This window comes from Hyperoodon ampullatus (assembly GCF_949752795.1).
Source record: "Hyperoodon ampullatus genome assembly, chromosome: 1".
In the NCBI taxonomy this organism is placed as follows: Eukaryota; Metazoa; Chordata; class Mammalia; order Artiodactyla; family Ziphiidae; genus Hyperoodon; species Hyperoodon ampullatus.
Window position 1 is genome coordinate 114,167,282 of NC_136914.1, and position 14,013 is coordinate 114,181,294.

General features: G+C 36.8%; 1 protein-coding gene across 1 annotated transcript in view; it reads left to right on the forward strand.

Moving 5' to 3' along the window:
- Positions 1-14,013, forward strand: part of LOC307057892 (putative zinc finger protein 487) — a gene marked incomplete at its 5' end in the record, with an annotated part of 77,464 nt that overhangs the window by 28,057 nt on the left and 35,394 nt on the right. Inside the window, one exon of the mRNA XM_079711201.1 lies at positions 1,245-1,349. Within this exon, the coding sequence (XP_079567327.1) occupies positions 1,245-1,349 (105 nt within the window). The remainder of the gene's footprint in view (positions 1-1,244; positions 1,350-14,013) is intronic.

Consider the following 14,013-nt stretch of genomic DNA (forward strand, 5'->3'; position numbering starts at 1 on the left):
CATTGTTATATAGCAAATACTGAACAGGAAGATAACAAGATGAAGTCTAGCTGAGAATTCTTAGGATAAATAAATGTAAGTATCAGTGAATATTTTAGGTCAGGTCCTCCATGGTTTTAAATATAAATAAAACCCAGAAATGTAGAGATCTGGGTTTAAAAGCAAAAAAATACATTAACATATTAAATTTGTCACAGAAAATTTAAGATGAGGAAAAGTTAGCATTTGATGGTTGGATAGGTTAACTTTTGCAGAAACTCTTAGAGAATAACCTGAATATACTAAAACTAAAAACAGGCTCCCCTGGTGGCGCAGTGGTTGAGAGTCTGCCTGCCGATGCAGGGGACACAGGTTCGTGCCCCGGTCTGGGAAGATCCCACATGCCGCGGAGCGGCTGGACCCGTGAGCCATGGCCGCTGAGCCTGTGCGTCCAGAGCCTGTGCTCCGCAGCGGGAGAGGCCACAACAGTGAGAGGCCTGCATACCGCAAAACAAACAAACAAACAAAAAAACAAATGGATCTGGCCCTCTGGCAGTCTTCCTTGTCTCTTTGATTTTACATTTCCTGGTAGACATTTGTATTCTTTGTAATTCACATGAGTAGAGAATGAATAAGAAAGTAGGCTACAGGTCTCCTTAAGCAGGAACAAATTGGTACTTTTCCATAAATTTAATTTGGTATTAACAGTATAATAAGTTAGCAATATATAAGAGAAAATAAAAATAATTTTAAAAAGAGGAGAATTGAATGAGAAACATGTAGACCATAGAGATTTAGCCACAGTATTTTAAGTATAAGGAAATCATGTAAAATCTAATCTGTATCCTTCAAAAGATCAAATCAGTCCTCTGATATTTCTCCAGGGTATTCTTACCTAGTAATCATTGCCTCTCTGTTTCTCTGCATTTCCCACACCTGGATCAGTCTTTTTTTTTTTCAAAGTCTGTCTTCCTTTATTCGCTGTGATTTGTATTTATTTTAAACCTCTGTATTAAGTCTTGAAGTACATATTTATAAATTATCAATTGTAGATGGGTGCATTCTAAGTTTTTATCCCCAATTTCTGCTCTGTCAGGTTTTGTTTATTTCTTCTAAGCCAAAAGGATGAGGGACACGAACATCTTGGATTACTCTTATTTCAAGAAACGGAGTCAATCATATAAAAGGGCATTTGTATGTAAGTGTAAGTTTATCATAATTGTAATAAAATTAATAACTTATAGTGTTTTTTTTCTCTTTTCCAGAAGTCTGCAAAGTTGATAACCAGCTAGAGCAGAGTCAGGAAATCCAGGACAGACATTTCAGGCAAGCTCCGTTTATCAGCAACAAAACACTGACTATAGAGAGAGGTAATGTATTAGGAAAAATGTTTAATTTCAGCACATACCCAGTTTCTTCTGTAAAAATACCTTGTAAATGTGACACAAGTGGTATGAGTTTGAAATATATTTCAGAATTAATTATTGAGAAAAACTATTTAAGAAAGAAGTCTGATGATCTCAGCGCATATGGAAAATTATTCCTTCGTATTAACCATGAAAAAACTCATGTGGGAGAGATACCTTATGAATTCATTCAAAATGGAAAGTACCTCAGTCATAATGAAGACTTCATTCCCTATGAGAAAATTAAAAATGTAGAGCAATCTTTTGACTACAAAGAACGTGGGAAGGATTTCTGTGAGAAGACACTTTTCATCACATATAAACAAGCTCACAAGGGACAGAGTCCTTGTGAACATAGGGAATGTGATAAAACATTCTGTAATTATTCAACCCCCCCAAAAAGAGAAAGTCTTTATGAGTTTAATGAACATGGTAAAACCTCTGAGAAATTATCACTCTTGAAACACAGAGTTCATTTGAAGGTGAAAGATTATGAACATATTGAAAAAGTGGGTAATTTCAGCAGATCAAACTTTCCTGACACAGGAGAGAGAACATTTGAATGTAACAGCCTGGGGGAACCTTTCTGGGAGAAGTCAGTTCTTAACGTAACTCAGAGAACAGCTATAGGAGACAATGTCTATGAATGTAATGAATGTGAGAAAGCATTCTGTGAAAAATCAAAACTCACCAAACATCAGAGACTACATACAGGAGAGAAACCCTATGAATGTAACGAATGTGGGAAATGCTTCTCTAGGAAGTCACTTCTCACTTTACATCAGAGAATCCACACTGGAGAGAAGCCCTATAAATGTAATGAATGTGGGAAATCCTTCTCTAGGAATTCACACCTCATAATTCATCAGAGAACTCACACAGGAGAGAAACCCTATGAATGTAAGGAATGTAGAAAAAGCTTCTACCATAAGTCATATCTCACAGTACACCAGAGAATTCACACAGGGGAGAAACCCTATGAATGTAATCAATGTGGGAAAACCTTCATAAGCAACTCAGTTCTCACAGTACATCAGAAAACACACACAGGTGAGAAACCCTATGAGTGTAGTCAATGTGGGAAATTTTTCTCCAGGAATTCATACCTTACAGTACATCAGAGAACTCACTCAGGTGAGAAACCATATGAATGTAAGGTATGTGGGAAAACCTTCTGTCATAAGTCAGATGTCACTAAACACCAGAAAACTCACATAGGGAGGAAACCCTACAAATGTAATGAATGCGAGAAAACCTTCAGTCGCAATTCAGGCCTAAAAGTACACCAGAGAACACACACGAAGGAGAAACCCTATGAATGTAATGAGTGTGGGAAATCCTTCTCTGAGAAATCAGTCCTCACGGTACATCAGAGAATACACACAGGGGAAAAACCTTATAAGTGTAATGAATGTGGAAAAACCTTTTACAATAAGTCAGATCTCACTAAACACCAGAGAACTCACACAGGTGAGAAACCCTATGAATGTAAGGAATGTGGGAAATTCTTCTCTAGAAATTCATACCTTACAGTACACCAGAGAGCTCACACAGGGGAAAAACCCTATGTGTGTAAAAAATGTGGGAAAACCTTCTACTATAAGTCAGACTATACAGTACATAAGAGAACACACAGAGGGGAGAAGTCTTCTCACTGTGATCAGTGTGGGAAAACCTTCACTTGCAATTCAGTCCTCAGATCACATCAGAGAACTCACACAGGGGAGAAGCCCTATGAATGTAAGGAGTGTGGGAAATCTTTCTCTGAGAAATCAGTCCTCACTGTACATCAGAGGATACACACAGGGGAAAAACCTTATAAGTGTAATGAATGCGGGAAGCCTTTCTATCATAAGTCAGATCTCACTAAACATCAGAGGACACACACAGGGGAGAAACCCTATGAATGCAGTCATTGTGGGAAAACCTTCAGTTGCAACTCAGGTCTCAAAGTACATCAGAGAAGACACATAAGGGAGAAACCCTATGAATGTATTGAGTGTGGGAAAACCTCTAAGAAATCAGTTCTCACAGTACATTCAAAATTACATACAGGGGAAAAAGTCTTTTAAATTTAGCAATTAGAGAAATCTTAGTATCTAGCGTTTCATACCTTGAAATACTATGGGGAATTCACACAGAACATGACCCCTATGAATGTAAAGTGGCAAATTTTTTACCCTAAGTCATATTCCAAAGTAAATGAAAGAGTAACCATAGGGGAAATTACTATGAATGTAATGAATATCTATTAATAAGACAACTAAAAAATGAATACATGTAGAAGAAACCCTACTAATGTATATAGGGAATGTGGGGAAATATTATAAGTTAGGGCTTGTTAAACAAATAACTTACGTAGGAGATAATCCTGTGAATTAAATGTATGTAGGAAAATGTTCTTCCAGAACTTGGCCATTACTAACAGTCAGATAAACCACACCTGCCTGGGGAAAGCTGTCAACATCTTGTATTTTTTTGAAAGCTTCATAAACAAGTTGTACTTACTGTATGTCAGGGAAATAATAGGGAAAAGACCTGAAGAATACAGCAAATATAGTTGAGCCTATATCAAGAAATGCCATTTTACTGAACAAGGCGATGTTGAGATGACGTCTTAAAGATGTTTTGAATGTGAAGGCTTTAACAGAATTCAGACTTTATTATATCTGAAGATTGTTTTGAAGGAAGTCTGTCAACTTAGGAAATATGGACAGAAATTTTCCTTTAGATATGATGTTATTCTAAAAGTTATATTTTGCACTTATTTCAAATCTTTTAGTAGAAATAAAACTGAAAATAGGCATTTATAAAAATATTAACTGGAATATGAAGCTTTTTTAAAAGCACAAGTAAATTGAATAATCGTCTCAGTCTCTGATACTACTTTTGGAGAAACACGTATCAGCCCATGGCCTTCCACATCATGAGCCATCACATGTTTTTGATGAGTCTGCACCCCAACTGTGCTATTACCCATGCAAATACAGTTGGTCCTTCATGTCTGTGTTTTCCTATCTGCGGTTCTGTGGTTGGTTGAATCCACATATGCAGAACCCAAGAGTATGGAGGGCCTACTGTAAAGAACTTGAGCATCAGCTGATTTTGGTATTTGAAGAGGTGTCCTGGAACCAGTCCCCAGCAGATACTGAGGGATGACTGTACTGCCTAATTGTCTGGTTCACCCAGGAGCGTACCTCTAGCGGATCTCAGAATGGATTAGATCCCCAGAACAATTGCCAGGATCAGCCAGGGGCAGCATTGAGACTGCTTCTGCTTCCTCTTCTTAGGTTCAGTAACTGGAAACATTGAGTGTGAATGAAGCTAGAGTACTGGCTAGAATACTCTAGGACATAAGACCTCAGTGCTCCCATTTAAATTTACAGGAAGCTTTTCATAGCCCATTCTACATCCTATAACTGTTACCACCTTCCACAGTATTCTAAATTTGGTTAATACTGATCCCACGTCTCATTACTTTTACAATAATACACATATATTATTGTGTATATGTGTGTGATATAACATTGTTTTACAGGTATATCACTGGGAACGTGTTCTGCAACTTTTGTCTTCAAATGTGTGGTTTTGGTATTTATACATGTTGATATATTTTGCTTTAGTTGATTCATTTTAATAAAACGTAATATATGGGGTCTTCTGTGGCAGTCCAGTGGTTAAGACTTCACTTTCCAATGCAGGGGGTGTGGGTTCGATCCCTGGTCGGGGAGCTAAGATCCCACATGCCTTGTGGCCAAAAAACCAAAACATAAAGCGGAAGCAATATTGTAACAAATTCAATAAAGACTTTAAAGTGGTCCATATCAAGAAAACTTAAAAAAAACCATAATATATGACTGTGTAACTATAACAATATTGTCCATTTTTCTGTTTATGATTTAAAATTTTTTCAGTTTCAATATAAAGTAATAAGGTTTGAGGGTTTTTAAATCAACTTTGAAGTATAATTTAGATGTGGTAAAATATACCCTATTTAAGTAGCTGATTTAATGAGTTTTAATAAGAGTATAACCATATGTAATCATTCCTGCAATTAAGAAAGACAGCATACCCTTTATGCAGAAGGGTTCCTCATTCCCCTTCCCAGTCCCTCTTGGGATGTCCCTCTCCCTTCTGGCCCCTGGCAAACCAATGATCTGCTTTCTAGCACTAGGTTAGATTGATTTTTTTAATTGCATTTCACATAAATGGAATTATACAAGATGTCCTCTTGTTTGTCTTCTTTCATTCAGCATGATTTTGAGATTCATAACATGTTTTAGCATGTATCAATAAATACCTTCATTTTTATTGCTGAGTGGTATTCCACTGTATGCATATATTACAGTTTTTTAATCCATTCACCTGTTGTTTGCAGTTTTTGAGTGTTAAGAACATAGCTGTAATGAACTTAATGTGCATTTTTGTGTAGACTGGTGTTTTTATATCTCTCGGTTAAAAACTTAAGAGTAAAGTTTCTGGGTTGGTAGGGTTATTATGTGCAATATCAAACTTTTTTGAAGTTGTTGTTCCATCTTACATTTCCATCAGCAGTGTGCAAGAGTTGCAGTTGTTCCACATTTTTGTCAATGCTTGGTATTGTCACTTTTTGATGTAGCCATTCTAAGGAGTGTATAGGTTTTTCATTGTGGTTTTCATTTATATCCCTGATGAATAATGAGGTAAGGCATTTTTCACTTACTTATTGGCCATTTGTGTATCTTATTTTGTGAAGCATCTGTTCATATCATTTGCCTCTTCTTAGTTTGGGTTGTTTGTCTTCTTATTATTGAGTTATAAGAGTTCTTTGTTAATTGTGAATATTTCCCCCAGTCTGTGGTTTTTCACAAAAAGCTTTTCATTTTGATGAAGTTCAGCTTATCAGTTTTTTCTTTTCTAAGAAATCTTTGCAGATCCAATGGCATCAAAGATTTTTTTCCCGTGTTTTCTAAATGTTTTAACTCTATGTTTAGGTGTATGATCTATTTTGAGTACATTTTGTATGTGGTCTATGGTAAGGGTCTAGATTTTTATTACTTCATTTGAATATTCAACTGTTTCAGCTCCATTTGTTGAAAAGACTACCCTTTCTCCACTGAATTAACTTGGCATCTTTTAAAAAATAATTTGATTATTTATTTATGTGTGTGTGGGGTCTATCTATGGACCCTTTATTTTGTTCCTCTGACCTTTATATCTTCTTTACACTGTCTGTTCCCTTATCTTTATAGTAAATCTTTTTGGAAATAGTATAAGTTCTCTAACTTTGTTCTCCTGTTTCAAAATTGTTTTGGTTATTCTAAGTCCTTTGCATTTTCACATACATTTTAGAATGAACTTGTCAATTTCTTTTTGAAAGAAAAGACTGCTTTAATATTGTTTTATGATTTCACTGACTCTATAAGTCAGTTTGGGGAAAATTGGCCTCTTAATAATATTGACTCTTCTGATCCATGAATATGATATATCTCACCATTCAGTTGGTGTCTCAGTGAAAAGAGAAATCTTAGCCTGTGGAGGCAAAGAGGCTTCCTTGACAAGGTGCTTGTGCTGGTTGGGTCTCTCTTGTCATTTCGGCCCACCTACTTCTGTTTCTTGGTAGGGGAGGGGAGTGCCTCCCCAGTCTGCCTGTTGTTGGATGGGATCTTCTAGATCAGTCCCCTTTGCCAGCAGTTCTGGCTTGCCTGGAGCTGTCAAAAGGACTGCCTTTTAATCTGGGGAGAAGAATGAAACTACCTACTTTCTGTTGCTAGGTTGAGGGTTGGGAAACAATGAGTCTGGATGGCCTTCTTCTGTCGAGTGGAGGGACCTGCTACAGTTGTTCCTCCAGTCCTGGGGTCATAAACCAGTTTGCCTTTTTCTTAACACTTTTCACAGTTCACTGTTGATTGTCTCATATTGTTTCATAGGAAGAGCTTTACAGAGAGGAGCAGGGAGAAATGGCTCTACACCATATTGTATAAACCAATAGTTTGCTTTTGTTCTTTATTTATCTCATCTATACTTTTGTCCTCCTTTCCTCTCACCTTTTTTAATTTGAATGTATATTTTCCATATTCCATTTTATCAGCGCTATTGGCTTATTTACTATACCTCTTTTAAAATTATCATATAGATGTTTCTTTTAAATTTACAGTAGGCTTCTTTAATTTGTCAAGTCTACTTTTAAGTAATAGATCATTTAACATTTAAAATACATGAGTGTACTTAAATTTCTCCTATTTTGCACTGTTTTTATCATATTTTCCATTTCTTTGTTCATTATCAATCTCACGATATACTATTGTGCTTACTTTAAAATTTCTTATAAAATAAATTTGAGTGAAAAGTATTTTATATTTGTCTCCTTATTTTACCATTTTTGATGTTTCCTATTACTTTGTGTGTATTCACATTTTCATCTGATATCATTTTGCTTTAGCCTAAGAGAATTTCATTTAACATTTCTTGTAATGCAGTACTTCTGGTAATGAATTTTCACAGGTTTTCGTTTCTTTATTTGGAGGGGAGTTATTTTGCCTTTTTGTGAAGGTTATTTTAGCTGGATATAGAATTGTCTGTTGGTAGTTTGTTTTCTTCTGAGGCTTTAAAGATGTCATTTCATTGTCTTTTGCCTTAGATAGTTTGTGATGAGAAGTCTGAGGAAATTTTTATCTTTTTTCCTCTGTACATGTTTTTTTTTTCCCCCCTCAGACTCATTTAAAGTTTTTTTAAACTTTTTTGTTCATATCTTTTTCAGGAAATTGATTATGATCAACCCAAATTGATTGTTTTTTTTTTGTTTTTTTTTTGGTTTGTTTGTTTTCATTTATCATGCTTCGGGTTCTTTGATCTTAGGGTTGTAGTTTTTGTCAGTATTGGAACCCACTTGCCTATTTATTTAAAAAATATTTTCCTGTCTCTCTTTTCTTGTCTTCTAATACGTTAGTTACATATATTTTAGACCAGTAGGTATTGTGTCATGGACACTAAGCCTTTTATTTTATTTTATTTTGTTTTGTTTCTTCTGTTGCTATATACCCCACAGCTATTTTCCATTATTAATATCTTAATATGGTACATTTGTTATAATAGTGAACCAATATTGACACCTTATTGTTAACTGAAGTTCATATCAGTACTTTAATATCTAGATATCCTTAACTTTTCCCTAATGTCCTTTTCTTTTCCAGAATCCCATACCTATCAGCACTTAGTCCCAATTATACCCTCATCCTCATCCCTAACAACCACTAAATCCTCTTTCTGTCTCTACGGAGTTGCCTATTCTGAACTTTTTATATATAAATTGAGTCATATACTATGTGGCCTTTTTTTGTCTGGTTTCTTTTACTTAGCATGATATTTTCAAAGGTCATCTTTGTTATAGCATGTAAGAATACTTCATTCCTTTTTATGACTGGATAATATTACATTGTAAAGTTACCATATTTTGTTTATCCATCCCTCAGTTCATGGACGTTTGGATTGTTTCTGCTTTTTGACTACTATAAATAATGCTGCTATGAACACGTATATTACATGTTTTTGTGTGAATTTTTTTATAACTAGGAGTGGAATTACTAGGAACTTGCCAAACTTTTCCACAGCAGCTGCACCATTTTACATTCCCACCAGCAATGTATGAGGGTTCCAGTTTCGCTAATACTTACCAGCACTTGATATTTTGTATTTAAAAAATTTTAGGCATCCTAATGGGTGTGAGTGGTATCTTATTGTGGTTTTGATTTGCATTTTCCTAATAACTAATGATATTGAGCATTTTTCATGAACTTGTTGGCCACTAGCATATCTTCTTTGGTGAAATGTCTGTTCAGTAGATTATTTTCCCATTTTTTAATTGGATTTTTTGTTTGATTTTGAGATATAAGTGTTTTATATATATTCTGGGTTGTATACCTTTATCGGGTATATAATATGCAAATATTTTCTCTCATATTGAAGGTTGTCTTTTTACTCTTGATAATGTCCTTCCTTTGATGCAGAAATGTTTAAATTTCAGTCAACTCCAATTTATCTTTTGTTGTTTGATTGTGTGTTTGGTTTCATATATAAGAAATTGTCTAATTCAAGATTATGATTTTTACCTGTTTCCTTCTAATAATTTCATATTTTTAGCTCTCACACTTAGGCCTTTGTCTGTTTTGAGTTAATTTTTGTATATATTCTGAAGTAAATGTCTAACTGCATTCTTTTGCATGTTAATAACCAGTTGTCCCAGGACCATTTGCTGAAGAGACTATTGTTTTTCTATTGAATGATTTGGTACCCCTACCCCCATTGAACATTAATTGAGCATAGATGTAGGGATTTATTTCTGGACTCTAAATTCTATTTTATTGGTCTATATGTCTATCCTTCTGTTAGTACCACACTGTTTCATTTTATTTTGTTTTTGTGGCCACATCACATGGCATGTGGGATCTTAGTTCCCCAACCAGGGATCGAACCCATGCCCCCTGAATTGGAAGCACGGGGTCTTATCCACTGGACCACCAGGGAAGTCCCAGTACCACACTGTTTTGATTACTGTAGCTTTGTAATGAGTTTTGACATCAGACTACGTGAATCTTGCAACTTTGTTCTTCTTTTTCATTATTGTTTCTGCTGTTTGGGGTCCCTTGCAATTCGTTATAAATTTGAGGATCACCTCTTCTATTTCTGCAAAAAAAAAAGCTGTTGGGATTTTGATAGGGATTACATTAAATCTGTAGATTGCCTTGGGTAATATTGTCATCTGAACCATATTAAGTCTTCCAGTCCAGGAACATGAGATGTCATTTCATTTATTTAGGTCTTTCATTCTTTCTGTGATGTTTTGTAGTTTCAGTGATTTTTGTAGGTTAATCTTGTATAGTGCCACTTGATGAATTGTTTTGGATTTAATCCCTTTTTGTGTGAATTTATTGGGATTTTCTATTTGTAGCTTCACCTCAAATGCCATCCATCACCTTAGGCAACATCAGTCTGTAAATATTTTTGACAGATGCCCCCCAGGAAGCAACTTTAGCACTGGGCCAGTTTTGAATTAGCTGAAAGAAATACAAGGCCTTTGAGCTGTGCTATCAGACAGATCAGATAAATAAATTATAAGTGTTTGTGAGTGGGGTCTGTTGTGATTCTTCTAATATTGGAAATGTGGGCTATTATTTTGACATTTTATTCCTAAGCTGGAGAGTGAGGACTGTGATGGGGGCAAGTTAGAATGTACCACAGTTTCACTGTTCTTACCCCAAATCAGCCATGTTCCTTGAATTTGCACTCTGACTTGGATGCAAGGCTTTAATTAAATTCCAGATTTCATAACGTTGATTCTGACAGTTTTTGCCCATATTTTTGTTGCTTTTATGGAGTTGCATAATTTTGAGTTCCTTATTCCACCATTTTTGCTGACACCACTGTGATCTATTTTGAGTTAACTTTTTGTTAAACTTGTACATCTGTGTCTGTGGTCATTTTTTCGGATATGGATTTCCAGTTGTTCACTCCCATTTGTTGAAAAGACTATCCTTTCTCCATTGAATTCTGTTAAGAATGACCTGGGTTCCTAGAGATGACTCTCTAAAGGCACAGAGAAAGAATGTAAGTTCCGGGACTTCCCTGGTGGTGCAGTGGTTAAGACTCTGTGCTCCCAATGCAGGTAGCCCGAGTTCAATCCCTGGTCAGGGAACTAGATCCCACATGCATGCCGCAACTAAGGAGCCCACAAGCTGCAACTAAGTAGCTGATGAGCTGCAACTAAGAAGCCCACAAGCCACAACTAAGGAGCCCGCCTGCTTCAACTAAGACCCAGCGCAACCAAATAAATAATAAATAAATACATATTTTATAAAAAAGAGGGCAAACTCTTAAAATATATATATATATATAAAAGAATACAAATTCTACCAAGAAGGACTTTTGTTCCCTGAGTCCAGATTTTTTACAATATCTATAACACTTTTGAGATGAATAGGGAAGTTTTTGGGATTGGTAAAAAGGTTAGGTGGGCTTTGAATTGCTTCTACAGCTGCATTTTTGTTCTTGCTAAGACTAAATTTGTAAGACAAGGACCGTTGTTCTTAATTCCTTAGAGAGTTGGGTTGCAACCTGAATGACATCAAGAAGCTAACTCACTCATCAGACAGTATTATCTTTAGCTTGCTCCCTTATGTTAGAGAGGAGATCGTCAACCAAGATGGAAATCAAAAGATTCCATTGGTCTTGATTTAGAGCTGTTTCCCTTTGGAATGCTTTTCTTTCCTCTGGGTACACAGTTTCATTTTAGCTTAGAGGAGAAGGCCTTTAAAAAGTTCCTATGGGGCTCTGAATATCAGCTTCCAGTTTGGCCAACTTTTGATCATAGTGCCCCTTAAAAAATTTTTTTTTTCCCATATCTTGTCAGGTTTCAGCTGAGACAAACAGTAAATATACCTGTCAGTATTGAATAACCTCTTGGACACAAGAGGCCTCCCAAAAAGTGGGTGCAAAAGATACTGCCCTCCCAAGATGCAGAACCAGTCCCAAAGATAGCCAAAAGAAAGTAAGACAGTCCCTCTGGGAGCTAGCAGTTGTTGATAGGATCCTAGCCACGAATGGGGTGCAATCCACCGTTTCTGTCAGGCCACATTTTTTGGCCTCCTGGCCTGACTGTTGAGCTGCCTGCATATGTAAGAACTAACAATTTGCATGTCCCAGGCAGGCAGAAAACCAAGCCAGGTTCTCAGAACACAATATAAGACAAACAAGAAGGCAGTAGTTGTCCTTGGGAGAGAAAGGATGACAACAAATGGGTATCTCAAAACCAAATTCACAAGAATCTGAATTTGGAAAGAAAGGGACAATATGAAATTTTATCTTCCTCTCAACCAGGCCCTACATAGATCTAGGACAGTTGACTCTGGTAAGAATTCTCACCCTTTGCTGGCTCTGCCAGTTTTCCTAGGATCCCATCTACAGACTGTGGAGCAAGTTGGGTAGAGAGAGAGTTGCCCCAGAACCTACCATACTTTGGCAGAGTTTTCCACTAATTTTTAGTTTTGTTGCAGGAGAGAGAAATGTCATGTCCTGGGACATGTGAGTGAATCCCTGGGATGGACCACCAAGTGAGGGTCCTTGGCTTCAAGCAGGAAAGAATTCAAGAGTGAGCCAAAGTAAAGTGAAAGCAAGTTTATTTAGAGAGATACATATTCCATAGGCAGAATGCAGATGGGCTCAGAGAGTGGCCCCGGGGTATAGGGTTGTTAGTTTTTATGAGCTGGGTAATTTAATATGCTAATGAGTGGGAGAAAAGTTTTAACTATTTTGGGGAAAGGATGGAAATTTCCAGGAATTGGGCCACTGCCCACTTTTTGGCTTTTTATGGTCAGCCTCGGAACTGTCATGGTGCCTGTTGTGGCACTGGTGGGTGTGTCATTTAGCATGCTTATGTATTAGAGTGAGCGTACAATGAGGCATAAGGTCTACTGGAAGTCAGATCTTCTGCCATCTTGGGCCTAGTTGGTTCTAATAAGTTTCTGTCATATTCTGTTTTTCTTAAAGTCTATGTCCCCCTTCTCATTCTTTTAGTGGTTGTGCCCTGTCCCCCTTCGTTCCTGTCTCAGTTTCTCTTAGCTGTTTAAGGGAATAATTGCTAGAAGTTTGCTGGAGGATTCCTCGGCGTCCTGTTAGCCCTGGGAGGGCTCCATATGGTGTCTACTTTGGGGGTGAAAATGGGGACATTCAAGTTTTTATGGAAGGATTTGACAAAGGACAATCTTTTTTCCATTATCCGAGTTTATTACAAATGAGACACTAGTTTCTGGGCCAGTGTTTTGGTGATGGACCCCTAGGAGGGTGCAACAGGGGAGGCTCAGGTGTTCTAGGTTTCTGGCCTTGGGGCTGTTGCAGCTATAAGGTGACTAACTTGGTAGTCTTTTGTTTATAGCCTTACAATGTCTTCAGAGTGGAAAGGCAATTAAGATAGAGAGTTAGTAGACTGAGTACTCAGGTAAATGAGGGTAGAAGGGGAGTGGTCGGAGACACATCAGTCATTTAGTCTTTTGTTTTAGGTACCTTTTGTGTCTTTAATTTTTCATTAGCCTTTGTAATGAGTCTTTCAGTGATGCTATTTTGGAATCTTGAAGTCTTTTGGAGGCTTCTGCATATAAAATAAGTATCCCATTCTGTTTGTTTGATTTGGGAGCCCTTGCTTTCAAGTGTACTTCTCAAATGAATGATCATATCTAATTGGAACATTCCCCATAATGGCCATTGTAATTCTAGATTATCTTAGTAAAATTGTGCCATTTTGGTAACCACAGCTTTTAGGGAGCACAGTTCTTGAGGTGTACTGGAAGGTGGCACACTCAGTTCTTTGAAAATTGAAGATCCCATTTCTTTAACTAATCTTGGATCTCTCAGAACCATATTAATACCTAAGAGGGATGTGCCATTGGGTTGGGGATTTTGCAGTGTTTTACGGTGTACCTCATTGCAAGGAAATTTTCTCAAGGTTGACAGCTGACCTAGTGTCAATCTAACCCATTCCATGACTAGCTTATTGTAGCACAGGAGTCTTAAGAGTTAGGTGGCGAACACACCATTTAAGCGTTCAACCCATGCTCACCAATTTTGCAGGTTTGGTTTCTGAGTGAGATTCCCATTAATA